The sequence below is a fragment of the Melospiza georgiana genome, chromosome 21 (genome assembly GCF_028018845.1).
Source record: "Melospiza georgiana isolate bMelGeo1 chromosome 21, bMelGeo1.pri, whole genome shotgun sequence".
Classification (NCBI taxonomy): Eukaryota; Metazoa; Chordata; class Aves; order Passeriformes; family Passerellidae; genus Melospiza; species Melospiza georgiana.
The window spans coordinates 5,643,425-5,670,377 of NC_080450.1; the positions used below are offsets into that span (position 1 = coordinate 5,643,425).

General features: G+C 52.9%; 1 protein-coding gene across 1 annotated transcript; it reads right to left on the bottom strand.

The window, feature by feature from the left end:
* Nucleotides 1-7,308: 7,308 nt before the first annotated feature.
* Nucleotides 7,309-7,713, bottom strand: PIRT (phosphoinositide interacting regulator of transient receptor potential channels). The gene has a single exon (XM_058039060.1). The coding sequence runs from the start codon at nt 7,711-7,713 to the stop codon at nt 7,309-7,311; it is 405 nt and encodes a 134-aa protein (XP_057895043.1).
* Nucleotides 7,714-26,953: the final 19,240 nt, after the last annotated feature.

Sequence of the window (26,953 nt, forward strand, 5' to 3'; positions counted from 1 at the left end):
ATTTGCACTGGGCAGACATTCCCTGGTGGGCAAAGGCCCCTGGCAGCACTCAGGGTGTGATGGGGGCACGCAGGAGCAGCTGGGTGTGCTCCTCACCCCTCACACTGAGGCTCTGGTGCTGAGGCACAGCCTGGATTTTCCTTCTGGCCCTCCCTGTTTGCCCAGGGTGTGTGGCCATGGGTGGCTCGTGCCCCTTGTCCCCAGGGTGTGTGGCTTGTGTGTCCTTGTCCCCAGGGTGTATGGCCATGTGTGGTTCGTGCCCCTTGTCCCCAGGGTGTGTGACTCCTGCTCCTTGTCCCCAGGGTGTGTGGCCATGGGTGGTGGCTCGTGCCCCTTGTCCCCCTGGGTGTGTGGTTTATGTATCCTTGTCCCCCTGAAGCACAAAACTGTCACCAGAGAGCAGCAGCTCTGCAGGACCCTCCTCTCTGAGCAGCATCTGATGGGAAGCCCTGAGGAATCCCACCCCAGACAGCAGCACCTCCAAAGTGCAGCAAACCCCCTCCCAGAATTAACCCATCTCATCCAACCAGCCTCCTGACCCTCATTAATCCACTCCAGAGCACTCCAAAACCCGCTCTGCTCCTGGGAGCTGCTGCCAGCAGCAGGAGCTGTGCCAGGAGCTCTGCATCCCCCACATCCCACCAAGCATCCCCGAGCTGTGGGTACCTTTCCCCCGAGGCTCCGTTGGGTGCCTGGTGCTGTGAGCACCAGCAGGTCCCACCTTGGGTCTCCTCTGGGCTCTCTCCACCCCCTGAGCGATGCTTTGGGTCCTGCCAGGTGCACCAGACCAGGCTCCCACCATGGCTGGGGGTGTTCTTCACGTGCTGGTGATGCTTTGGGTTCTGCCAGGGCCAAGCTCCTGCTGTGGCTGGGGGTGCTCTCCACCCTCTGAGTGATGTTTGGGTCCTGCCAGGTGCATCAGACCAGGCTCCCACCGTGGCTGGAGGAGCCCTCCACCCTCTGAGTGAAGTTTGGGTCCTGCCAGGGGAACAAGACCAAGCTCCTGCTGTGGCTTGAGGTGCTCTCCATGTTCTGTTGATGCTTTGAGTCCTGCCAGGAGCACAGGACCAAGCCCCCACCATGGCTGGGGGTGCTCTCCATGTTCTGAGCGATGCTTTGAGTCCTGCCAGAAGAGGATTAAGTTCCAGCTGTGGCTGGGGATGCTCTCCACCTGCTGAGCGATGCTTAGGGTCCTGCCAGGAGCACAAGACCAAGTTCCAGCTGTGTCTCTGGGTGTTCTTCATCCCCTGAGCAATGCTTTGGGTCCTGCCAGGTGCACAGGACCAAGTTCCTGCCATGGCTGGGGGTGCTCTCCACGTTCTAAACGACACTTTGGGTCCTGCCAGAACAGGACCAAGCTCCTGCCGTGGCTGGGGGTGCTTTCCTCCTGCTGAACGATGCTTTGGGTCCTGCCAGGTGCACCAGACCAAGTTGCTCCCATGGCTCTGGGTGTTCTTCACCCCCCGAGCGACGCTTTGGGTCCTGCCAGGTGCACAGGACCAATCTCCTTCTGAGGCTGGGGGTGTTCTCCACATTCTGAGCAATGTTTGGGTCCTGCCAGGAGCACAGGACCAATCTCCTTCTGAGGCTGGGGGTGTTCTCCACATTCTGAGCGATGCTTTGGGTCCTGCCAGCACCAAGCTCCCCCCGGGCTGGGCTCAGCTGCACTGCAGCTCCCCGAGGGGCATCTCGATGTTGAAGGTGTACCATAAGACCCAGAAGAGGAGGCTGAAGGCCAGCAGCAGGGCCCCCCCGTAAACGAAGAAGTCCCAGAAGCTGAGGGGAGCGAAGATGCCCAGGAGGAGGAAGAGGAGCCCCAGGAAGTCGCAGATGAGCCCCACCAGGGCGATGGCCGGGCAGTACCCCCGCAGCACCCACCGGGTGCCCATGGTGCCCATGGTGCCCGGGCAGCCCCTCAGGGCAGCGGGAGCAGCATCCCTGCCCTGCCCGGCTCCCCGCACTGCTCCCGCTGCCAGGAGGAAGTGCAAATGTCACAACACACCTTGCAGAGCAGTCGGGAGCGAGCGCACGATACAGCGTTAACCCTTTCATTGCCCTGCCCCTGCCCGGCCCCTGGGCAGCACCGCCCTGGTGCTCTGTGCCCGCTCAGGTGCCACTGCTTCACATCCAGACCATCCCAAAGGGGCAAATCTGTCCTGGGGAGTTCCATGGGAGCCCACCCTGCTCTGTGCTCCCCCAGGTATAGCTACTCCACATCCAAATCTGTCCTAAAGGTGTAAATCTGTACCTGCTCCAGTCCGAGTGGTTCCATGGCAGCCCACCCGGGTGCTCTGTGCCCTTTCAGGTGTAGCTGTTTCACACCCAAGTCTGTCCCAAAGGTGCAAATCTGCCCTGCCCCAGCCCAGGGGGTTCCATGGGAGCCCATCCCGGTGCTCTGTGCTCACCCAGGTGTAGGTTCTCCCAGTCCAGTCTGTCTCAAAGGTGCAAATCTGCCCTGCCCCAGCCATGCTCCTGCCTCCCAACCTCATCCCAAATTTATCCTAATCTTATCCCAACTTTATCCCAGCCCTATCCCAACCTCATCCCAAATTTATCCCAAACTTCTCCCTCCTGTTTCCCTTCTCCCAACTTTATCCCAATTTTATCCCAACCTTACCCCAGCCTTATCTCAACTTTACCCCAACCTTATCCCATCCTTATCCCAACCTTCCCCCAACCTTATCTCAACTTTATCCCAACCTTTTCCCAACCTTATCCCAACCTTATCCTGACCTTCTCCCTCTGCCACTCCCAAACACACACCCACAGCCCTGAGCAAACCCTCTGCTCCCTGAGCAGCTCCTTGCCCTGGGCACCAGGAAAAAATGGTTCCTTCCCCATTTTCCATGTGCCCAGCATCCAGGGTGGAAACAGGGAGGGGTTTTTAGGGTTTCAAACTCACTGTGGGCACTGAGACCCCCTGAAGGGTTTGCTCTCACTGAGCACAGGGAAAGCTGCTGGGTTTTGGGGAGGGATGGGCAAGTGCAGCTGGTCCTGCTGGGATCTCACCGGGAGGAGCGGCAGCAGCACTTTGGGGTGCTCTGGCAGCCTGGCTGGGATCCAGGATCAGGCATGGAGCCAGCCAGGGAAATCTGGGCCACCAGCCCTCAGCAGCCCGAGGCTGTTTCCAGGAAAGGTCTGGAAGGTCTCAGGGATGCCAGGAAAGGTCTGGAAGGTCTCGGGGATGTCAGGAAGGAGCTCTGGAAGGTCTCATGGATGTGAAGGTGTGATCACAGTCACCAGTGGTCACCTGCTCCCTTCCACGCCTCAATGCTTTATCCCAGCATCTGCACAGACCTGAGTGCCCCAAGGGTGAGTGTGCCTGAGATCCTGGAATCGTGGGAGGGGTTGGGTTGGAAGGGACCTTAAAGATCATCAATTTCACCCTCTGCCATGGCAGGGACACCTTCCACTGTCCCAGGGTGCTCCAAGCCCTGCCCAGCCTGGCCTTGGGCACTGCCCGGGATCCAGGGGCAGCCCCAGCTGTGCCAGGGCCTGCCCACCCTGCCAGGGAACAATTCCCAATTCCCAATATCCCACCCAGCCCTGCCCTCTGGCAGTGGAAGCCATTCCCTGAGTCCTATCCCCCATCCCTTGTCCAAAGTCCCCCTCCAGGCCTCTTTGAGCCACTTTAGGTCCTGGCACTCAGTCAGGATGTGAGCTCCTCAGCGAGGGGTCTGCCCCAGGGCTGTGCCCACCTTTGGGCAGGTTTGGTGCTCTGGAAGCCCAGGAATGAGGCAGCTCACACACCTGGAGCAGGGCGTGCTCCAGCCCAGCCTGCCGGGCGGGTTTGCTGCCCGACCTTTGAGATGCAGGGCAATATTTCCTCTTTCAGCTGCTCTGCACAGATAATGACTTTTGTAATGGATTTCCTGTTCTTTTTATAGCACGGGGGAAGCTGGCAGGCTCATATCTGAGCTTGCTTCAGTGAGACATAATTATGTTTGCTGGAAAACCTGATCTTTTCTCTGAACGTGTTTTTCTTTGGTCTGGTCCAAAGCATCGCAGCAGGACCTAAAGAGGCTTCAGGGGGAGTGAAGAGGAACAGCAGGGAGCGGCCAAACAGGGTCTGGAGGTGCATGGGAGCAGCCAAACAGGGTCTGGAGGTGCATGGGAGGAGCCCAAGGGTGGGAACCTCCCCATGGGCTGGTCCAAGGTGCATCCAGCCCAGCCCTGCCCAGCCATGGCAGGAGGACGCAGCAGGTGAACCCTCCTGGGTCCTGCTCCTCATGGACGTCTCAGCACCCACCACTGTTAGGTTATGCAGGATAAATGGCACGTTCTTCTCTCTTGTTCCCACCGTCTCTTGTTTTTAATCTGTTGTCCATAAAACCATTTAAATCCACGGGTACTCCCTGTCTGTGCAGCCTCCCACATCCCAGGGAGGTGAAGGTTCCCTGGTGCCACAACACAGAGGCAGAAATTCATTCATTTCCCAGCAGCCCTGTGGGTTTTGCTGGGCCACAGCAGGGCGTGAATTTTATGTCATCTCCTTAAGAAACCCTTGTGAGGAGCCCTCAGGCTCCAGCTCATTCCAAGAAAAGGATGCAATTCCCATCCTTGGGAGCTCCGATGCAAAATTGCCTCTGTCCCTGGCAGTGATCAGGCATTTATACCCTCTGCTACCAAGGAGGAATTCCCACTTTGCTCCTGCACTTCCACCTGCAGTTATCCCCCTGCTCTTAATCTGACTTCCCCTCAATTATCTCCCACCTGTTAATCTGACTTTCCCACAGTTATCCCCCTGCTGTTAATCTGACTTTTCCCTCAGTTATCTCCCCCCTATAAATCTGATTTCCCCCTAACATTCCTGTCCCTTTGCCTCCCTGTCCCAGCACAGATCTGGGCAGCAAACACTGAGTTCCATCTGATGAATCCTCTCCTCACAGGCTCTGCTGGTCCTTGGCTGTTTCCTTTGCCCTGCAGGCTCCATCCTCTTGCCAGGACAGAGCTGTTCCCCCAGCCCTCACCCAGCCCCATTCCTGTTGGAATCCAGGGCATCCCTCTGGCTGTGCTGGAGTGCCCAAACCCCTGCCAGGGGGCTCAGAGACCCTGGCACGGAGCCCAAGACCCTGAGCCTTTGATTGTGACCCATGGAGCAAATTACCAACCTTGTATGAGGATCTGCAAGCCACAGAAGTATAAGTAGAATAATAATCAGTTTGTCTCAGGGTGAAAAATGGATTTTTGGGGTTTGTGGTATGGGGGTTCAGGGGGCAAGATGGAGGGATCTGGGTGTGTTCTGCCTTTCTCCTTCTTCTCCTTGGCCTCCATCTTCTGCTGTGATGGTGGCACTTTGGGATTGTTTAGAGTAGAAGCTCACTGTCTAACATAGGTCATAGGTATGGGGAAGTAATTGTAAATATTGTACACGTAGTTTTTAGTATAAAAACATAACACAGCCCTGGGGCAGGCACACCTTTGACTGTCTTGCTGAGAGGACCTCAATTGGACAGAAGAAAGAATTTTATAAATAAGAAACAATAAACAACCTTGATAACGAGACCAGAAGAGCTCTGACTCCTTCTTCAAGCGCTGGGCTGGCAAAAGAGACTTTGTGACACATCTCAGGGTCACTGTGAGCAGCAGAAGCCCTGACACATTCCTTGTCCTGCCCCTGTCCTGGCCAGCCCCCCTGCCCAGTGGGTGCCCCACCACCCCAGCCCCTCCACCCAGCAGAGATGTGACACCGGAGCAGCCACGTGAGGTCCCTTGGGAAGATTTCCTTTAATGAAACCTCACATTCCTGCTATAAATAAAGTCTGGAATCCAATTCAATTCTTCCTCTCGGTGACATTTTATCCCACTGACATTTCAGTGAGTGCCTCCTCCTTGGCCAAGGCCAGCAGGAGCTCCCTCTGTGCTTCTGGCAGTCCTGGGGCAGCCCTGTGGGCAGGCAGCCCTGGCTGGGCACAGCTCTGTGCAGCAGGACCCATCTCCACCCAGGGCAGCTCCACGGTGCCCACCCTGTGCCCACCCCTGCACCAGCTGGCACCTCGGGCTGCTCTGCACCTTCTCCTGGTCTCCCATGCTGAATCCTGGTGCCCACCTGGCTGCAGCTGCCCCAGCAGGAGTTTTGGGGGACCATCCCTGCCCATGGCAGCAGCAGGAACAGGGGCTGAGAGCTGTGCCAGGGCAGGAGCAGGGGCTGGGAGCTGTGCCAGGACAGGCTCCTCCTTTTGGGGGACCATCCCTGCCCATGGCAGCAGCAGGAGCAGGGGCTGGGAGCTGTGCCAGGGCAGGATTGCAAACAGCACCGAGCGTGGCACGGCACGAGGGATGGCACAGGAACAAAGAGCTCTGCTGGGTCCCTGCCAGGCCTGGCACAGCCAAGCTGGCACTGCCTGCACAGGGGTGTCTGCACCATCAGGAAACAAAGTTCAGGGCCAGGCTGAGCCTGAGGCAAAGGGATTTGTGTGCCCAAACACTCCCAAGTCAGCTGTGCCAGCTGCCGGGATGGGATGTGCCACCTCCAGCTCTGCCCACACGGATCATGAGAGCATGGAGGGCACACCCAGGCACACAGCCCTGGTCACAGACTGGCATGAGTGCCAGGGTGAGCCTGAGCTCCCTGCCAGCCAGGATGGGGACACACAAAGGCTCAGCTCTCAGGTCCCTGAGAGAGGCACAGCTTCAGGCAGAGGTGTTGGAGTGGCAGAAAGGAGGGAGCTCAGCAGGGAGGGCCAGGGGGAGACTGAGTGTGGGGAGAGAACCTGAGCTCCCTGAGCTCCCACAGCTCACACCATTCCCAGACACAGCTCCCTTGTCCCTGCCCTGCCAGGTGTCTGGAGCAGCAGGGGCCGGGACCCTCTGTAGCATCTGAGACCTTCTGTAGGATTTGGGACCCTCTGCAGGGTTTGTGTCCCTCTGCTTCTGCTGTGTCTCCTGCTGCTGTGCAGATCCTCCAGCCTCTCTGGCTATTCAGGGAGCTGGAAGGAATTGTGGCTCCTCTCCCCTCTGCTGGTGGATCCTGCAGAACCTCCTGGGGGATCTGGGTTCCTTTGGGGTTTTGCTTCAGCCCAGGCTCCTCTAGGGCTGTGCTTTACCCACTTTGTGCTCTTGGGTCACTCTTTGGACAGGGAGGTGATGCAGAGACCTGGGACCTGCCTTGCTGGGCTCAGCTGGAAATTCCTGCTCCTTTTTCCCTGGGATGACGTGGATGGAGCACAAAGTTCATTTTCACACTGGAGGGAAGCCACTGACAGGGGTGAAATCCTCTGGGAAGTACAAGAAAGTGTTTGCTTTCAAGGCTGATCAACAGGGGCTGGAGGAGGGCAGGGAACCTCCTGGAGGAGCTCCTGGCTGCCCTCAGCGGTTGAAGAAGAAGGACTTGAGGCTCTGCAGGAACTGGGACTTCTGCCTCTGCTTCTGCTTCTTGCGGATGATGGGGATCCACACCAGGCCGCACACCAGGAGCATCAGTCCCAGGGACAGGAAGGCTGGGCCGGACATCTTGTAGACCTTCTTGTGCTCCTCGAGGAAGCAGGCCAGGCTGGTGATGACCACCCCGAAGAGGAAGATGGCCACTCCCACGGCCACCACCACCAGGGGCTTGCGGTAAATGTCCCACCTGCTCCTGGGGGTGCTGCTGGTCCACACGGACTCGCTGCGGGAGGAGCTCATGCACAGCGTGCTGCCCGTGCTGCTGGCCATCAGCTCCCTGCCCTGGGGACACTGCTCGCTGCCATCCGGGCTCCTGGCGGGCTCCTCCATGGTGCTGGGAGCAGGAGGACACCTGCAGGGACAAAAGAGAAAGCAGGGCAAGGGATGGAGGGAGTTGCAGCTCGTTTGGGGGTCCCCAGGTGTGGGAGCATTGGGGGTAGGAGGTTTGGGATGGATGGAGATGAGAGGTCTCTGAAGCCAGGGCTTGGAACTTGGGGTTTATTGCAAAGGGCCTGTGGTTTATTCAAAGGGCCTGTGGTTTATTCAAAGGGCCTGGGACCTGCTGGGAGCTGCCAGCCACAGCTCAGAGCAGGCCCCAAAGAGGGAGAGAGGGGTAAAGAGAAGGAAAGCAAGAGCGTGGTAAAGAGAGAATGAGAGAGTAAAAGAGAGGATCAGAGGGCGAGGTTCCCGTTACAATACAGTGAATCTTCTTCTGGTCATGGAACTTGGGGTTTATTGCAAAGGGCCTGGGACCTGCTGGGAGCTGCAGCCACAGCTCAGAGCAGGTCCGAGAGAAAAGAGGGGTAGAGAGGATGAAAAGGTAAGAGGGTAAAAGGGTAAGAGAGCGAAGTTCCTGTTACAATACCATAAATCTTCTTCTGTGTTGAATATTCTGATTCTCACTGACCAATCTAGTACAATATACAAATCCTAGAGCATTTCCATACAGCCTATAAGAATCATTACATTCCCATACTGTGTTACCCTTAAAAACCCTAAAAACTCCTCTTTGGGCCCCTTCTTCCAAGCCTAAAAGCTACTCATTGGAAACCCTAAAAACTCCTCTTTGGAGTAGCTTCAAACCCTAAAAACTACTCTTTGGGCCCCTTCTGCCAAGCGAGGAGGGTCTAGCTTCAGCAATGGGATTACAGATCCATGATACCTCAGGGGAGGATCAGGCTTGAAATAAACCCTACATTTTCGGGGGGTGAGGCAGAGCAAACCATTTAACTGAAATGTAACACCACAGGAGGATGCTGGCCTTTGGTCATCAGTGAGCGCAGCCCAGATGGAGGTGCAGGGGGTTTTGGGGTCACTGCAGGGAAAGGGGAGCATCACAGCCTTGAAAGGGTGGAGCAGGCAGTGGGATCCTGCAGAGGGATGGGCAGAAGGATGGGCAGTGCCACCACTGCAGTGCCCAGCACAGCTCTCCCCAAGCACCACACTGTTGCAGACATCTTTTCTGAAAAATCCTTTCCTTAGGATTTTTCCTCCTGAGAAGCTGTGAGGCCTCAGGAACAAAATGTAAACAATGGTTATCTGCTGCTGTGGAATGCAACAGGTGCATCTGGGATTGGTCTCATGTGGTTGTTTCTAATAAATGGCCAATCACAGTCAGATGGCTCGGGCTCTCTGTCGGAGACAGAAGCCTTTGTTATCATTCTTTCCTATTCTCTTCTTAGCTAGCCTTCTGATGAAATCCTTTCTTTCTATTCTTTTATATAGTTTTAATGTAATATATATAATAAAATAATAAATTGGCCTTCTGAAACATGGAGTCAGATCCTCGTCTCTTCCCTCATCCAAGAACCCCTGTGAGCACTGTCACACCACACAGACCTGTAGCCCCCTGGGCTTTGATCCAGGGCAGGGACCCAAACCCCTCAGGGCTGGGTTTTCTCTGCTCAGCAGGGCTGGCACTCCAGGAGATGCCACCACACAGGTGGTGCCAGGCTGGCCGTGCTCCCAGGTGGGCAGGAGGTGACCCCAGAGCCCTGTCCTGGGGCTGCTGATCCATGTGGGAGCAAATTCCACCTCAGGGCAGCCAGGCTGAGGCTGCAGAGCTGGCACAGCTCCAGGGCTGGAGGAACCTGCCCAGAGCTGGGCTCAGTGCCCACCTGGGGCTGCTGATGGATGGGTGCCAGCCAGCACCTCCCTCCCTCCCTCCTTCACCTGTGTCCCTGCCAGCTCCGTGGTTACTCTGAGGAGAGGCAGAGTAATTTTACAATTATTTTACAGTAATTTTACAATTTGGTCCCCTCAGCACAGTCACTGCTGCAGAGCTGGTGTATTGACATCTTTTGGGGTGTTCCAGGATGTTTCTGCCAGGCTTGGACAAACAAGCACCAAACAAAAGTCAAGAGCCGTGCACAGGATTTGCAGCTCTCCAGTCTGGAGTTCTCACTGCTCTCTGTTGAAACAGGAAACAGGGAAAGGGCAAGGGAGACATTTCTGATAGAGAATCCCAGAATCCTGATAGAGAATCCCAGAATCCTGTAGGCTGGAAAAGCCCTCTGAGCCCTTCCAGCCCCAGCTGTGCCCTATCCCTACCCTGTCCCAGCCCAGAGCTCTCAGTGCCACCTCCAGGAATTCCCTGGACACCTTCAGGGATGGACACTCCAACCCTCCCTGGGCATTTCCAGTGCCTGAGCTCCCTTTCCATGGGGAAATTCCTGCTGTGCCCACCCTGAGCCCCCCAGCTGCAGCTCTGCAGGGAGGTGCCCAAATCCCGAGCAATTCCAGGTGCCCCCATCTGCCTCACTCAGAGCACTGCTGCCTTCTGCTCCTCCTCTTCCAGAGCACTCCAGCATTCCCTGACATTTTTTGTCTTTGTCCTCCTAAGGTGCATCACAGAGAGGTTTTATGACCAAGCCGCCGTCTGATTTTAATTTGGGTTTGTGCTTGGAAGTTTGCTTTGTTCTCTGGAATAATCCCACACCTCAGCAGCCCAAAACTCCCTGTGCTGTTCCATCTTTCAGGGATCCCATTCCCTGTGTGCTGCCACCCTGATTGTGCACCCAGGGCAGCAGCTCTGCCCCTCTGTGTGCACAGCATTGATGCCAGGCTGCTGCAGGAACCAGAGCTGCCTTTCAGCTCTGCCTTTCCACCAGAGAGGATTTATTCCCCCTTTCATTTCCTGGCAGAACCACCCTCTCACCGCAATTCCCAGCCCCTGCTCATTTTCCCAGCACTTCCTGGCACAGCCTGGTTTGCAGCCACCTTTTGCCACTGCTGGCTGATGAAGGATTTCACTCCCTGCCCAGAGGGAGGATCTGCAGCTCCTGGGAGAGCTAATGCAATTCCAGCGGCTGCTGTGCCCCTGCTCCATCCCAGCCCATCACAGATGTGCTCTGCATGCACGGAGCAGCCTGGCAGCAGAGTGCTATCGGGTTTCTCCCGGATTTTTAGCCATTGTTGGAAGCAGACAATCAGCAGATGAGTCTTTGCTGTGCTGAGAACGCCTCCAGAGCACGTCTCAGATTTCACATCTGGTGTTCTGGAGCCCTGGGCAGCTCTCACTGCCGGGGTCTCTCCTTCCCCTCTCCCTCAGGGAGACCCTCCTGGGCTTCTCCTCCCTTTGCTCTCCCAGTGCTTTGTGTGGTGAGGTTTGGGCTCTGAACTGGGAAATCTCGGGGGGCTCCTTGCTGGGGAAGGAGTTTTCAAGTTTATAATGAATTTTCATTCTCAGGAGGAGTTCAGGCTCTCTGCTCCTGAGTAGATGTAGATTGTTATGGGGATTAAACTACTAGGAAGGAGGTTTTGACTGTGTCTGTGGTGGTGTTGGGGGTGTTCTTGAGGTTGTCAGACACAAGCACAGCCCAGCTTTGGTCTGCAAAGATCAGTTCCAGTGCCCTGCAGAGCCTGGGCTGGGACCCTGAGGGTTGGTTTGTCCTTCAGCAGGAGATGTGTCCAGCCTGGCACCCCAACAGGCACCAGATCCTCTCTGGGTCCAGCTGGGACTAAAAACCCTGGGGAATGGAGGAAGATTTCCCTGCTGCTCTGGAGTGTCTCAGTTGGACCCTTGATCTGGTCCTGGTGTTCAGTGTCAGTGCAGGAGCCCCAGAGGACAATGTCAGTGCAGGGCCCCCTGGCTCTGTGTGTGCCAGCTGAAGGGCTTTGCTGCTCTGGGGCATCCCTGTGCCCATGGGACTGGAGGGGAGGAGGCTGCTGCACTCAGGGACCTGCACAAACCCAGCAGAAACTTCTCCTGGGATGTTCTGCTGGCCAAATTTCATCAGGAGTGGCAGTTCCAGGGAGAGAGAGGAACGTTCAGGGACCCAGCCTGCCCAGGGTGCGCAGGAAAGCCAGGAAGGCGGAGATGGAGGTGAAGATGAAGATGAAGCCCCCGTGAAGAGCAGCCCCACAGCCCCGTCTGGCTGGGGCACTGCCCATGGGGAGGTGCTGAGGGCACAGCACCCAAACCCCCAGAGGGAAACAGCACCAAAGCCCCGGGAGGGAGTGCTGAGCCACTGCCCACCCTGTGCCTCTGCCCACTCTGTGCCTCTGCCTACTCTGTGCCTCTGCCCACCCTGTGCCTCTGCCCACGCTGTGCCTCTGCCCACCCTGTGCCTCTGCCCACTCTGTGCCACTGCCCACTCTGTGCCACTGCCCACGCTGTGCCAATGCCCACCCTGTGCCTCTGCCCACCCTGTGCCTCTGCCCACCCTGTGTCACTGCCCACCCTGTGCCTCTGCCCACTCTATGCCACTGCCCACCCTGTGCCTCTGCCCACGCTGTGCCACTGCCCACTCTGTGCCACTGCCCACCCTGTGCCTCTGCCCACCCTGTGCCTCTGCCCACGCTGTGCCGCTGCCCACGCTGTGCCTCTGCCCACTCTGTGCCTCTGCCTACCCTGTGCCTCTGCCCACCCTGTGCCTCTGCCCACTCTGTGCCTCTGCCTACTCTGTGCCTCTGCCCACCCTGTGCCTCTGCCCACTCTGTGCCACTGCCCACCCTGTGTCACTGCCCACCCTGTGCCTCTGCCCACTCTATGCCACTGCCCACTCTGTGCCTCTGCCCACCCTGTGCCTCTGCCCACCCTGTGTCACTGCCCACCCTGTGCCTCTGCCCATGCTGAGCCACTGCCCATGCTGTGCCTCTGCCCACCCTGTGCCACTGCCCACGCTGTGCCAATGCCCACGCTGTGCCTCTGCCCACCCTGTGCCTCTGCCCACGCTGAGCCTCTGCCCACCCTGTGCCTCTGCCCACGCTGAGCCTCTGCCCATGCTGTGCCTCTGCCCACCCTGTGCCTCTGCCCACGCTGTGCCACTGCCCGCTCTGTGCCACTGCCCGCTCTGTGCCTCTGCCCACCCTGTGCCACTGCCCACGCTGTGCCTGCTGTGCCCAGGGGTGGTGGCACTGGCAGTCCCTGAGCAGGCACTGAGTGACCCCAGCACCGCCAGCCCCAGCCTTGTGCTGCTGTGGGCTCTGCTGGGCTCCGTTAGGTGGGGACAGGACAGGGAGGCTGTGTGTGCAGGGTGGGTGCCGAGCCCCGTTCCTGTCCCCGTGCCCCTGCTCACCCCGGAGCCAGGAGCAGGCTGGCAGTGCCTCCATGGGCAGCTGTCCCTGCAGAGAGGCCGCTGCTGCCCCGGGACCCTGCAGGGTATCAGAGCATCTCACCTCCCCTCCACACCCCACAAACCCCCTGGGATGGAGCCAGAGGCACAGTCCCCTTGCTGCTGGAGTGCAGCAGGGCTGGGCTGGGGCCTGCATCCCTCAGGAGCAGCTGGGCTGGCCCAGAGCCCTCAGGGACCAGGGAGCACCTGCTGAGCCTTTGTGGGGCTCAGGAGGGGATGACCCCACCTCGCCCTGCTGGACCCCGTCCCTCTCCACCCTGGGACACCCTGGTACTCACGTGATGGGCAGGGAGGGATGGATGGCTGCAGCAGGGGCCCCTTGTCCACGGGCAGGCTCAGCCCAAGCCCCTCATCCCTCTGGGTGGTGTCTGCTGGGCTCTGCTGGCTCTAATAAACAATGGAGCATCCCGGCTCCGATGATCTCACCAGCCCATCAGGACAGGCTTTAACCCCTTGTGTTCCTGCCCTGGCTCCGGGCTGGGAGGGCTGCAGGGGAGGCTGGGGTGGGAGGCAGGGCAGGGCCTGCAGATGGAGCCCAGAGCTGGGGCTTGGTGCTGATCCAGGCCTGGATCATCAGCAAGTTCCTGAAGCATCTCTGAAGTGCAATTTCTGCCCTCTCAGAGCATGGAATCGTGGCCAGGGACTGCAAAGTGCTTTGAAGCTCATCAGAGGCATTAGAGGGATGCAAGGTATTAGCAATTATCTATTAATTAACATCCTGAGTCCATTACAGCGAGGAGGATGGGAGCAGAGAGGTGGTTCTGGAAACACTGCTTCCTTCCAGGAGCCCCCAGGCAAACCTCAACCCCCTCTCACAGCAGTGAGGACCTGTCTGGAGCAGGGAAGGACCCAGCAGTGCCACTGCTGCTGTGCAGGGCTGGAACCTCCATCCCTGAGGGGCCTCGCTGGGCTGGGGCAGTGAAAACCCAAATCTGAGCTGCACCAAAGGCCTGGCTGGAGTGGGACGGGGTGTGGAGCTCTCCTGGGCACGTGCCTGACCCACAGAGTCTCGGGTTCTGGTTGATAATTGCTGCCCCGAGATGTGCAGGATGTCTCTGCTTCGGCCCGCACAGCTGAAGAACGAGTCTGGACTCTTCACTTTTCAGTCTTGAGGTTGTTTATTAATCCTTATCTATAAAATTTTCTTTCTGCCCAGCCGAGATCTGCTCAGCAGGGCAGCCACAGGCACTCTGTGTTGTCCTTTTATACTACAAACTACGTATAACATATTTACACTTAATTCCCAATGCCCATCACCTATGTTAGACAGTGCACTTCTACTCTAAACCAATCCCAAAGTGCCAACATCACTGCAGAAAATAGAGAACAAGAAGAAGAAGAAGAAGAGGAAGAAGAAGAAGAGGAAGAGGAAGAAAAAGAGGAAGAAGACGAAGAAGAAGAGAAGAAGAAGAGGAAGAAGAAGAAGAAGAGGAAGAAGAAGAAGAGGAAGAAGAAGAAAGGCTGGACACACCCAAGTCCCTCCATCTTGTCCCCAAAACCCCCATACCAAAAATCCCAAAATCTACATTTTCACCCTGTGATCATTTTGTTATTACACCTTTCAAACCTGAGTGACTTTCACATCCTCATACAAAGCTGGCAACTTGCTCCAGGGGTCAAAATCAAATCCCCAGGTGCTCTGGGCTGTGTGCCAGGGTCTCTGAGCCCCCTGAAGGGGTTCTGGGCAACTGTGGACACCCGGAGGGATGCACTGAGTTCCGACAACAGGGGTCCCCGTGCTCTCCCTGCGCTGTCCCTGCGCTGTCCCTGCTGCCACCCCGCGGGCACTCGAAGCGGGGCTGCTGCAGGTGCCAGGAGGTGCCAGCAGGTGCCAGCAAGGCCGCGGGCAGAGCCGAGCCCAGCGCAGCCCCGCGAGCAGCAGATGGTGCTGTTGCCCTGTAGGATGATGCTGCAGGGACAGCAGAATCCCGAATCCCGAATCGGGAGAGCTGCGCCCATCTCAGGGCTCGGCCAGGGGAACCTGGATCCCAAAAATCCTTCTGCAGACCCTCTGCCCCTCTCCCCAGCGCTGCCACTGGAAACCTGCAGGGCTGTGTGCTTTGCTGGAGCAGCATCCCCATCCCAAGGGTCCCCTGCATCCCTCCCCCAGCTGTCCCATGGCAAAGAGAATTTATTGTGTTTTTTTAGTGTCTTTTTTTTTTTTTTTTTTTTTTTTTTTTCCTTGCCTGTAGAGACAATAATGAATAAATCCCGGGATAAAGGGGCAGGCAGTAAAACTTGGATGAGTTTCTGTGTCCAGTTCTGGGTTCCTCGGCACAACAATGACAAGGAGCTACTGGAGAGGGACAGCAAGGATCATTTGGGGTCTGGAGGTTCTCTCTGACAAGGAGAGACTGTGGGAGCTGTGGCAGTGTCACAGATGTATTTTCTATCCTTTCCTTAGGACTTTTTCTCCTGAGAAGCTGTGAGGCCTCAGGAACAAAATGTAAACAATGATTATCTGCTGCTGTGGAATGCAACAGGTGCATCTGGGATTGGTCTCATGTGGTTGTTGCTAATTAATGGCCAATCACAGTCAGCTGGCTTGGACTCTCTGTCGGAGACCAAAGCCTTTGTTATCATTAATTCCTTTTTCTATTCCTAGCTAGCCTGCTGATGAAATCCTTTCTTCTATTCTTTTATATAGTTTTAATGTAATATATATAATAAAATAATAAATCAAGCTTTCTGAAGCATGGAGTCAGATCCTCGTCTCTTCCCTCGTCCTCAAACCCCTGTGAACACGGTGACAGCAGGGGACAGATTTAATGGCAATGTCCCAGAGGCGTTGCAGAATCCCCCCAAAGTGAGACCCCCATGCCAGGGTGAGTGTGTCCCCCGTGTCACACTGTCCCCTGTGGCACCAGGTGCAGCGGGAGGGCTTCAAGCAGAGCAAGGCAGAGGTGCCACTGCCCTGCCAGCCCCATGGGGACCTTGGGGACAGCTCCAGGCTGTGCCCTCAGTCTGGCTGAGCTGAGCTGGGCCAGGTGCTGCATCCTCCAGTTCAGCATTTCAGCCCTGCAGCCCACAGGGAGCTGCTCTTTATGTTTGAATTACTACAGGGGGAGAGATAACAACTCCATAATTAGGTTTGCACCTTTGAAATCTTATGTTTCTTTTGCAGCTTGAATATTTATGCAATCACAGAGCTTCGCATGTCCCAGTTCTCCACATTATTTATTTATGTTCAACAACGACTGCACTTGTTAAATCACAATGTTTTCAATAAAAAATACCAAAAAGGAAGAATAAAAGCCTCACCTCAAGCCCAGAAATATTTTTCTCTCCTCTCCCTCAAGCCTCAAGCCCTTACCTTGGATGCTTTCTGTTGGAAGCCCTGGGGATCTCTTAGCTCCAAACTCATGATGAGTTGTACAAACACAAATCATTTGTTCCTCTAAAGGAGAAGAAGGCTGAGCCAAAGTGGGAACTGGGGATTGCTTGCTGAAGAAATCAAGACTAATATCAGCCTGCTGAGAACTTGGAGTCAAATTCTCATCTCTCACCTCATCCTGGGGACCCTCAAACACCACAAGACCTCAAACACCCATCCTCACTCATCCACAGCCTCTCCCACCCTGCCCACCCACGAGGGAGCAGCCAAGGCAGCACTGGGAGCATCAGAGACTGGGATTGTTTCTGTTTGGAGCTGCTCTGGTCATGGATTAGGGATTAAAATAAATGTAGGTGAGGACATTGGCACAGATCTGCCATTGCTTGCTCTCGGGTAAGTGGCTGCAGGAGGATGTGGCTGCCTTCAAGTGTCTCCTGTATTTATCTCTTTAATCACTTTTTTAAGCATACATGCTTTATTGTTTTATTGATTGGACTGAGCTTTGAATAATCAATGTGGCTTTAAGAATTCACTGGGAATGACAGAATTGCAATTAAGTAGAGTATGTGGAGAGAGCCCTAACCCATCTCATTAATTAATGAGGTCACTTTTTTCAAGTGTTTCATGGGAGCCCTTGGGAAAAGAAGATGGCAATTTATTGTAATCCCTGGAGAGGTTTTTGTCTCCTTCCTCATGCAAAGCTATCTCAGACTCCCTGCCCTGTGCCAGTGACCTCTGTGTGTCCTCCTGCAGCTTCTTTGTGCAGCAGAGAACAGGATCGGGGCGAAAAGGAATTTCAGCCTGTCCAGATGTCAGGGATTTTTCCTTTGAGCAGCCAAACCCCTGGAGTCCACAGCTCTGGAACCAGCCCTTCCTCCTGTCCCCTGACACATCTCTGTGGCAGCTGTGGCCTCAAAAAGGCTCAGATGTTCTGGGCTCTGCAGCTTTAGCCACACTTCTGGAAGGAGTGCCTGGCCAGGGGGTGGCTCTGGATCCCACAGAGCAAGGCAAGGGTGGTCTGGGGCAAAATCTGCCCTGGGAAATGAAATAATGTGGTGGACGAGGGAAGAGATGAGAATCTTGACTCCATATTTCAGAAGGCTTATATTATATTATATTATATTATATTATATTATATTATATTATATTAATTATATCATATCATATCTATTATATTATATTATATTATATTATATTATATTATATTATATTATATTATATTATATTATATTATATTATATTATATTATATTATATTATATTATATTATATTATATTATATATCAATCATATCATATTTTACATTACATTATTATATTATATTGATATATTAAAACTACATCAAAGAAAGAGAGAGGAGACATCAGAAGGTTAGAAAGGAATGAATAATAAAAATCTCATAACAGACTCAGAGAGTCTGACACAGCTGGCTGGGATTGGCCATTAATTAAAAATACTTCACATGGAACCAATCAAAGATGCAGCTGTTGGTAAACCGTCTCCAGACCACATTCCACAGCACTATCAGATAATTATTATTTATACTTCTTTTCTGAGGCCTCTCAGCTTCTCAGGAGGACAATCCTAGTGACAGGATTTTAATAAAATATGTCAGTGCCAAGAGGATTCTGGCAGGCTGGGCAGGCAGGGCTGGGGTCAGGGCAGGGCCAGTGCTGGTTCCCAGCCTGGCTGGCACAGCTCAGCAGCTGCTCTGCTCCCTCTGCAGATGGAAAGCCAGGCAAAGCATATGGAGGACTCCTGCAGCCAGGGCAGCATTTGGGAAAAGTGATTCATGCTTCTATCTGCAGATAAACCCCTGCTCTGTCTTTGCCTGCACTCTGCAATCTGTGAGTGCCTCAGGTAGGGAGAAAACTGCTGAGAGCTCCCAGGAAGGTTTCCAGAGCAGGAGGTTTCACAGCAGTTCTGTGCTGCTGCTCCAAACAGCCCAGCCCAGCCTCATTACTCATCCTTCCCTTCCACAAAACTCGCTCCCCTCCTTCTAATAAGGAGCATAAAAAGCACTATTTTGGGCTTTTTTAGTGCATTGCTCATGATTAAAGAGATAGTTGGGAATAGTCTGTGATGCTGAGAAGTCTCTGTATGAAATATTGAGCAGTGCTTAAGAAAGCCAAGTGCGTTTGTGTGGCAGAAATGGGGCTGGCCCAGGAGTGGCAATGAGGAGGAGACAGAAAGCAGCAGAGGCTGGTGACTCATGGGGAGCAAATGGTTCAACCTGGGCCAGGCTGGCATGGGGAAAGTGTCTGGGTCAAGCTGGGTCCTGTCTGCTTTGTGAAGGGGTGGTGTTGTGACACCTTACTCTGAAAAGAGAATTAGCGGAGTACTTATTGATATAAAACAGTAATTTGACAAGGTTCACTGTCAGGATCCATTTGATTATTTATTGGCAGAGGACAGGCTCAGGCAGAACTGTCAGGGAACCCCTGGCACGTCCCTGGGCAGGTCCTGAGTGGTGGTGGCTCCAAGCAAGTGCCACCAGACACGTGGTGACAGTGAACCTTCAGATTTAGGAAAGGAAATTGGCTGCTAACGAGAGGTTTTGCACAAACTGTTTTGGAAGCGTTGCTGCTTGATTTCTGAGAACACTCAGGGATGTTCTACTGGCCAACTGCATAGCTGGATGGAATTTGATGGAATTGTGTCCCTGGTGACCCTGTAATTGTGTCCCTGGTGACACTGGAGTTGTGTCCCTGGTGACACTGGATTTGTGACCCTGCTGACATTGGAATTGTGTCCCTGCTGTCACTGGAATTGAGTCCCTGGTGGCACTGGAATTGAGTCCCTGGTGACCCTGGGATCGTGTCCCTGCTGTCACTGGAATTGTGTCCCTGGTGACACTGGGATTGTGACTCTGCTGACCCTGGAGTTGTGTCCCTGCAGAGGTGGCACTTGGTGACAAGGTGGCCCTGGGTCCAAGGCTGAACACAGTGACCTTGGATGTCAGTCCCAAGCTGTGATCCCAAGGTTTGGGGGGGGTTTGGAGAAGCCAACCCTATGCTGGTGTCCCAGCCTTGGTCCCACCTTGTTTGTGGAGCAGGTGGCAGCTCTGGGACCTGGCCTGTGGGACAGGGCTCTGTCACAGCAGCCATGGCTGACTCCCTTTGATGGTTCCCTGCCCCAGACAGCAGTGATGGAACCAGCACAGCTCCTCCTGCTCTGGCTGCCTGGTGCCACCAGAACAGCAGCTGCTGCAGGCTGACACACTTTGCAGAGGGAAGGGTTGGGGAGAAGCTGAGCAACAACGAAAACAGCAATAAAAATATAAATTATATTTTAAAAATTAATTATTAAATTTATTAATTATAATATATTAATGCTATAGATAAATATAAACAAATATTAATACTATAGATAAAGATTTAGCTATAAAATTAATTAATTATGAAAGTAGTTTATAAAAATGAATACTATAGATAACGATAAAGAAATATTGATACTACAGATAAATATATTTAGTTATTAAATTAATTATTAATAAATTAATTAATTATAAAAATTAATACTATAGATAACTATAAAGAAATATTAATACTATTGATAAAAATACTTAGTTATAAAATTAATTCATTATTTAATTTATTAACTATATCAATATTAATACTATTGATAAATATAAATAAATATTAATACTATAAATAAATATGTTTAGTTATAAAATTAATTAATAATTTAATCAATTATAAAACATTAATACTATAGATAAATATAAATAAATGTTAATACTATAAATAGATATGTTTAGTTATAAAATAAATAAATTAATTATAAAAATATTAATACTATAGATAAACATAATTCAATATTAATACTATAGATAAATATAAATAAATATTAATTCATGGAGCATTACAATTCTCCCCGAGTCCCTCCCAAGCCCCTGAGGTTTATTGATGGCCCTCAGAGGATTAACCAAGTGCAAGGGGGATTTTTGCATGTTTATTGTGCAGGCACACACTCCTCTCACCGAGGTGACAGGGTGGGTGATAAATGGCAAATATTAAACACACAGTGCAGCTGGAGGAGCCATCCATCTCCTCTGGGAAATTGGCTGTGTCAGGGAAGGGGAAGGCAGGCAGCAGGCAGGGCTGGGGAGGGACAAGGTCTCCAACTCTACTGATCCATGGGGATGCTCTCTGTGGCCAAAGGTGTGGGAATCCATAAAATCAGAGGATTTTGGGAAAGCTGCAAAAGGCCTCAGAGGCAGCAGAACTGTGATTGGAGCTGAGCAGGAGCCATGAGATTGGTCAGCAGAAAGATTATGTAAATAGAAAAGTTACGATGAATAGAACAATGGTCTGTGTATTAACACTTGTCTAGAATAACTCTCTAAGCTACAGAAAAGTTTATCAGTGAGATATTAGGGAGTTCTAAGCTTAATAATGGAGCTCTGTGCATTGTGTTTTAAGGCTCACAAGCAGGTATTGTATTCGAAATAAGCAAGCATTGTTTAACCAAAGGTACCTGTGCTTATAGTGGTTGGATGGAACTACTGTCAATGTGCTTTTGCTTTGTGTGATTGGTCAAAAAACTTTTAAAGTGAGTTGTAACATTGAGTTCTTGGTCTGCTGCCTGGGATGTAGCTGGTGGCATCTTCCCTTTGCCATAACCATGGAATGAGAGTGATGCTGGAAAATGAAACAGCTCAAGGCACGTTCCCAGCAGTCCATCCCATTTGTGATTTTTAAATAGACCCCAGCTGGCAATAAAAGGGACTCAGGGCTGCTGTAGAGTCCTGCCTGGGACGTGGTTCCCAAAAGGGAGAGCAGGAACAGCCTCAGTCATGGGATAATTCAGGTTAGGGGAGAGCTGGCTGGCAAAGCTCTGCCTCCCTATCTCTACCCTTTCCTGCTTTCCTATCACTTCCAAGTCCCACATTTCTCAGGTATTTCAGCTGATTTATCATCCTGGATTGCCTTTTCTCCCCGTTTATTTCCTGCATTTCCAGCACACATCCATCAGAAGCCTGTGGAAACCAAAAGCAGGTCAGTGGGACAAATTAATTCTCTATGTCCTCTGTGCTCAGACTTTATGACAAGTGGCTAATCATCTTTGATTCCTCTGCTGCTGCTGGTAATGACATTAGCCACGATTAACTCATTTAGCTCATCTGTGGATTTAATATCCAATTCACCAGCACATCAGAAGGGAGCAGGCTGAGATGCTCAGGAAGCAATAACCCCATTTCCATGTGCTTGCACTTTGTTCACAGCTGCTCAGGACGACCTTTTGCAGTTAATTGATCAGCTGGGACAACCTGTGAGACCTGGGTCACCGGGTTCTTGCCTTGGACTGCTCCTGAGTGGAGTGGTGGCAATTAAAGCTTTCCAGGGCAGGGCAGTGAAGGGAGGGGCTCTGCGGGCTCAGGGAAGTGGGGAGCAGCGTGATGCTCATCATTCCCAGCTACCTGACCCTAAAACCTCTCATTTCCCCTCGGTCTCCAGCGCCTCAGGCTGTTCCTGGGTCTCTCAGCAGGGCTGGGATGGGCTGGGATGTGCAGATTGCTCCATGAGGGAGCAGAACTGAGCCCATTCCAGCTCCCCGAAAGGCCCCATTGTATCTGCTGTACATCAGGAGCTATAAATACCCTCCCTGCTGGCTGCAGGCTCTTTTCTCTGCCTGCATTTTTAATTCTGGTGGCAGCTGTGGTGTTTTTAGGCTCAGTGGGGAGATCTGCTTGGCTGGGGTGTGCTGAGTCCCCCCCAGGCCAGGGACACTGCCCTAAGCAGGGTCTGTCCTAGGTTCTGACAGGAGAAGGGTTTGGAAAGGCAGAAGGAACGGGATATTCAGCTGGAACAACCAGGGCTAGGGGAAGGTGTCCCTGTCCAAGGCAGGGATGGGACAGGAGCATCTTTAAGGTCATTTCCAACCCAAAACCTTCTGGGATTCCATGATTCTGTGATTCATACAAGCTGCCCCTCCCACACCACTGATTGATTAATTTATTCCTTGGTCTGGTTGTTTAGCCTGGAGAAGAGGAGGATATGGGGGAAATTCTGGCTCTGCACAAGAGGGGAGAGCCCAGGGGTTTGGGCTCTGCTCCAGGGAACAGGGACAGGAGCAGAGGGAACGGCCTCAGGGTGGGCCAGGGCAGGAATTTCCCCATGGAGAGGGGGCTCAGGGATTGGAAATGCCCAGGGAGGGTTGCAGTGCCCATCCCTGGAGGTGTCACCTGGAGGTGGCACTGAGAGCTCTGGGCTGGGGACAAGGTGGGGATCAGGCTGGACTCGATGGCCTTGGAGCTCTTTCCCAACCGAATGATTCTGGGATTCTGACTGAAATGGGCACACACAGCACCTCCTGAACGGGGGGAAGGCTGGACTCTGTCCTGGGAATAACAAAAGCTTCCCAGATCCTGGATTTCCCTAATCCTCCTGCCCAGCTCTGGCCAGCCAGGACAGGCAGGAGCTGCCTCCAAGGAGAAAGGAAGGAGCACAGTGGGGACTGGCAGGGAGAGCCCCACAAGCCTCTGTGGGTCACTGCAGTGACAGGAGCTGTGTGGGAACAGGGTTCACACAGGTGCCTTTCATAATTAAGACATCAATTAAATTCTTGAAAATCAGGTGGAAATATCAAATAGCATTAACTGGAACATTTCCAGCTGGTGTATGCCATGGCCTCGTGATAAGTGGGTTAATTACCCCTCATTAAATAGGCCTGACATTGACAGCAGTACCTGTCATTTCGCTTTGGCAGAGGTGGTGGCAGTTTATTGTTTTCCCAGGTTTCCTGTCCCACTGCTGGCAGCCCCAGGGCCCAGCAGCATCCCTGGGCAGGAGCTCTGCTGTCCCAGCCTGGCTGTGTCTGTTCATCAGCACTTGGCTTTGGTAATTGCATCATTTATTGCCACGTGAAAACAGGATAACAATGGAAATCACCGGGCAGGAATGAGCCTGGCCAGAGGGAGGGTGTTCAATTTGCTGCGTGGGCTTGGACAGGATCAGTCCCTGGAGCATTTTTTCTGTTCTGCCTCTGCTGAAGTCACTTATTGAGTGCTGGCTGTCCCTGCTCAGGCACTGCCTCAAGGTCACCAGCAGCACTGCAGGGCCTGAGGTCATGGCAGGAATGAACACCCCTCTGCCTTGGAATAAATCTCCTTTATTCCATGTGCTCTGAATGCAGCCACTTCCCTTTGGCTGCAATCTGCAATTTATATGCCAGTGTTTTCACTGCTGGGAGAATCAATACACCTGGACAGGGCTGGAAATCAGCAGGATCCAGTGCTGGCCACAGGAGAAGGCTGGGATTTATTCACAGGGTGAACTCCCAAGTTTTATCCTGCAAATTAAATTGTGTGGAAGAGCTGAAGGGAAGGAGGAGAGAAGAGCCCCGAGCCACATTCTGGGACATGAAGATCTGCTGTCAGGTCCAGCAGATCCTGTTTTCCATCCCCATCACCATCCCATCCCATGGATTCCATTTCATCCATTCCATCCCATCCTATCCCAATGGATCCCATCCCATTATCCCACCCCATCCCAATGGATTCCATCTCATGGACATCTTCCACAGACCAGGCTGCCCCAAGCCCCAATGTCCAACCTGGCCTGAATTTTTCCTGATATCCCACCAGAACCTGCCCTGCCAGGGGTGGCACTGGATGGGGTTTAAGGTCCCTCCCAACCCAAACCATTCCACGATTCTATGAAATTTCCTCTCTGGAGGAGCACAGGCTCCCAGCGCTTGGAAGTGTTCAAAACCCAGTTTTGGGAAGTTGGATGTAGCATTTCATGGTGTGGTTTAGTGGGAATGGTGGGATTTGGCTGAAGGTTGAACTCCAGGTTTTATCTTGGAGGTTTTGCCCAACTTTAATGCCCTGTGCTCCCAACCTGGCCCATGATGGGAACAACCTGCCTGGCCTTTCTCCAGCCCAGGGCTGAACATCAGTTTGGAGATTTGGAGATCTGTGACCTCCAGGCCCCTTGGTCCAGATGTACAGCCTCCATCTGAAATGCCCTTGAAGTGTCTCCATGGCCATTTCTGCATTTTCTGGTTTTCAGCTTTGTGGTTTCCACCTTTTTGGTTTTCCCCTTTCTGGATTCTGCCTTTTTGGTTTTCCCCTTTTTGGATTCCACCTTTTTGGTTTTCAGCTTCTTGGTTTTCAGCTGCCCACAGCCCAGAGACCCCAAGGTGATCAATCTGCTGATCACCTGAAAACTCTGCTGCTCCACCTGAAAACCTTTTTTTGCAGGACCATGTTGGGCACAAAGAGCAGGGCAGGGCTGGGGGCTGCTCACCCCCCTGGCAGGATGGAGGGAGCAACAACCCCAAGGCAGAGGGGACACTTAATAAAGTGCAAATCATGTGTTGGAGATGAAACAGAAACCCTCTCACCTGGGGATTGAATTGTGAGCCAACCACCAAAGAAAGGCCATTAATTTTCTCCCAGCTCATAACAGAAAGTTTCCCACTGTATGAAATAAAATTACCCATAAAACTTTATGTGTTTCCGAGCAGTCCAGGAAATCCCGATTATCTCCTGCTCGCTGCAGAACAGGTAATGCCATGCACAGCAAAAAGGTCACCGCCCGCAGAGCTGCCCAACCCCGGGGCATCATTAGCGAGCATTGGCCTAATTGGCTGGTGTAACGGATAGCCCTGTTCACTAAACCCCGATATAGACAATCATGTGATTGAGAAATACATGGTCAGCCCCGTAGGATTGTGATTAAGAGATACATGGTGAAGCATATGATTAAGAAATACATAACCGCATAACCTAAAAATAATGTATATCAAGTTACTATTGTTTGCTAAATTCAACCATGTATTGCGCAAATACTAACCACGCGAAAGGCTAAAGTTTTAGGAACTAAGAAGAGCTAGCCAAGAAACAGAAACCAGCCAAACACCACCCCATATAAGGAAGGCAAGAGCTCCAAGGTCAAGAGTACAGGCCTGAGGAAGACCTCAAGCCTTCATCCAGCGACCACCAGAGGGTAGAAAACGACCCCCTAGCAACAACTGGAGCATGCGCCAAGGGAAGAACACGTCTACGGAAATGGACTAGTATAAAAAGGGGACTTGTGAGACACTGGGTGCGGCAGTTGGTGGAGTTGGACTCCCCTGTCGCCCAGCACTGCTTTGCTTATTACCTATGCTTGCTGTAATTAATAAATTCCAATTGGGCAACTTAACTCGTTGTGGAGTTCCATTTATAACAGCTGGGCTGTAATTAACGCAAAGCCGGGCCCGCCTCCGGGAGGGGTCGGGGCTCCCAGAGTGGGGTTTAAACCGGGTCACAGGGGGGTCCATGTCAGGGCAGAGTGTGCTTTAAACGTGGTTTGAGCTGGGGTGCAGCGGGGTTTAAGTGGGCTTTTAAGTTGGGTCACAATGGGCTTTAAACGGGGTTTAAGCCAGGTTGCAGTGGGATTTAAATGGGCTTTAAGTTGGGTCATAGTGGGCTTTAGGCAGGTTTTAAACACGGTTAAAGCCGGGTCACAGTGGGCTTTAAACGAGGTTTAAGCCAGGTTGCAGCGGGATTTAAGTGGGCTTTAAGCTGGGTCGCAGGGGAATTTAAGCCGGGTCATAGTGGGGTCGCAGCAGGGTTTAAGCCGGGGCACAGTGGGCTTTAAGTGGGTTTTAAATGCGGTTTAAGCTGGGCCACAGTGGGCTTTAAGCGGGTTTTAAACGCGGTTTAAGCCGGGGCACAGTGGGCTTTAAGCGGGTTTTAAATGCGGTTTAAGCCGGGTCACAGCGGGGTTTAAGTGGGGCCGCAGCGGACTTTAGGCGCGGTTTAAACCGGATCACTGCAGCATTTAAACTGGGTCACAGCAGGATTTAAACGTGGTTTAGGCCGGTTTACAGCGGGGTTTAAATGCGGTTTAAGCCGGTCACAGTGGGCTTTAAACGGGGTCGCAGCAGCGTTACAGGGCTAGCAAGGGTTGCAGGGTGAAGAGAGAGGCGAAAAATCTTGACCTCATGTTCAGAAGGCTTGATTTATTATTTTATGATATATATTACATTATGACTATGCTAAAAAGAATAGAAGGAAAGTTGTCAGAATGCTAGCTAAGCTAAGAATAGAAAAGGAAATGAATAACAAAATTCTGTGTCCAGGCAGAAAGCGAGAGCAGCTCTGCCGTGAGTGGTCAGTAAATCCAAACATCCACCCGAGACCAATCACGGATCCACCTGTTGCACTCCACAGCAGCAGATAACCACTGTTTACATTTTGTTGCTGAGGCCACAGCTTCTCAGAAAGGGGAAACATCCTAAAGAAAGGATTTTTCACAAAAGACGTCTGTTCTGTGACACAGCAGGGTTTAATCGGGGTTTAAGCCGGGTCACAGCGCGGTTTAAGCCAGTTTGCAGTGAGGGTTAAACGCAGTTTTAGCCGGTTCGCAGCGGGTTAAGCCGAGCTCGGTGCCCCGGAGCATCCCGCATGTCCTGCTCGGGGACGGGGTCAGCCACACATCGCAGCCCCGGGGGTTTTCCGTCCCTTTCCCATTTCCCGGCAAGCTGCCCTGTCTCTGCCGCTCTCTAGGTGGGGATCTTCGCTTGGATTCCGGTTCTGAGCCAGGGAAACTCAGTGCTGAATTTTCAGCTGCTCTGTCAGGTCTGTAGGTCTCCTCTGGGACACGTAGAGCTGCTTCTGTTAGGAAAATTAACCCACAAACACCAGAGGTTTATGCCCAAAAAGGAGA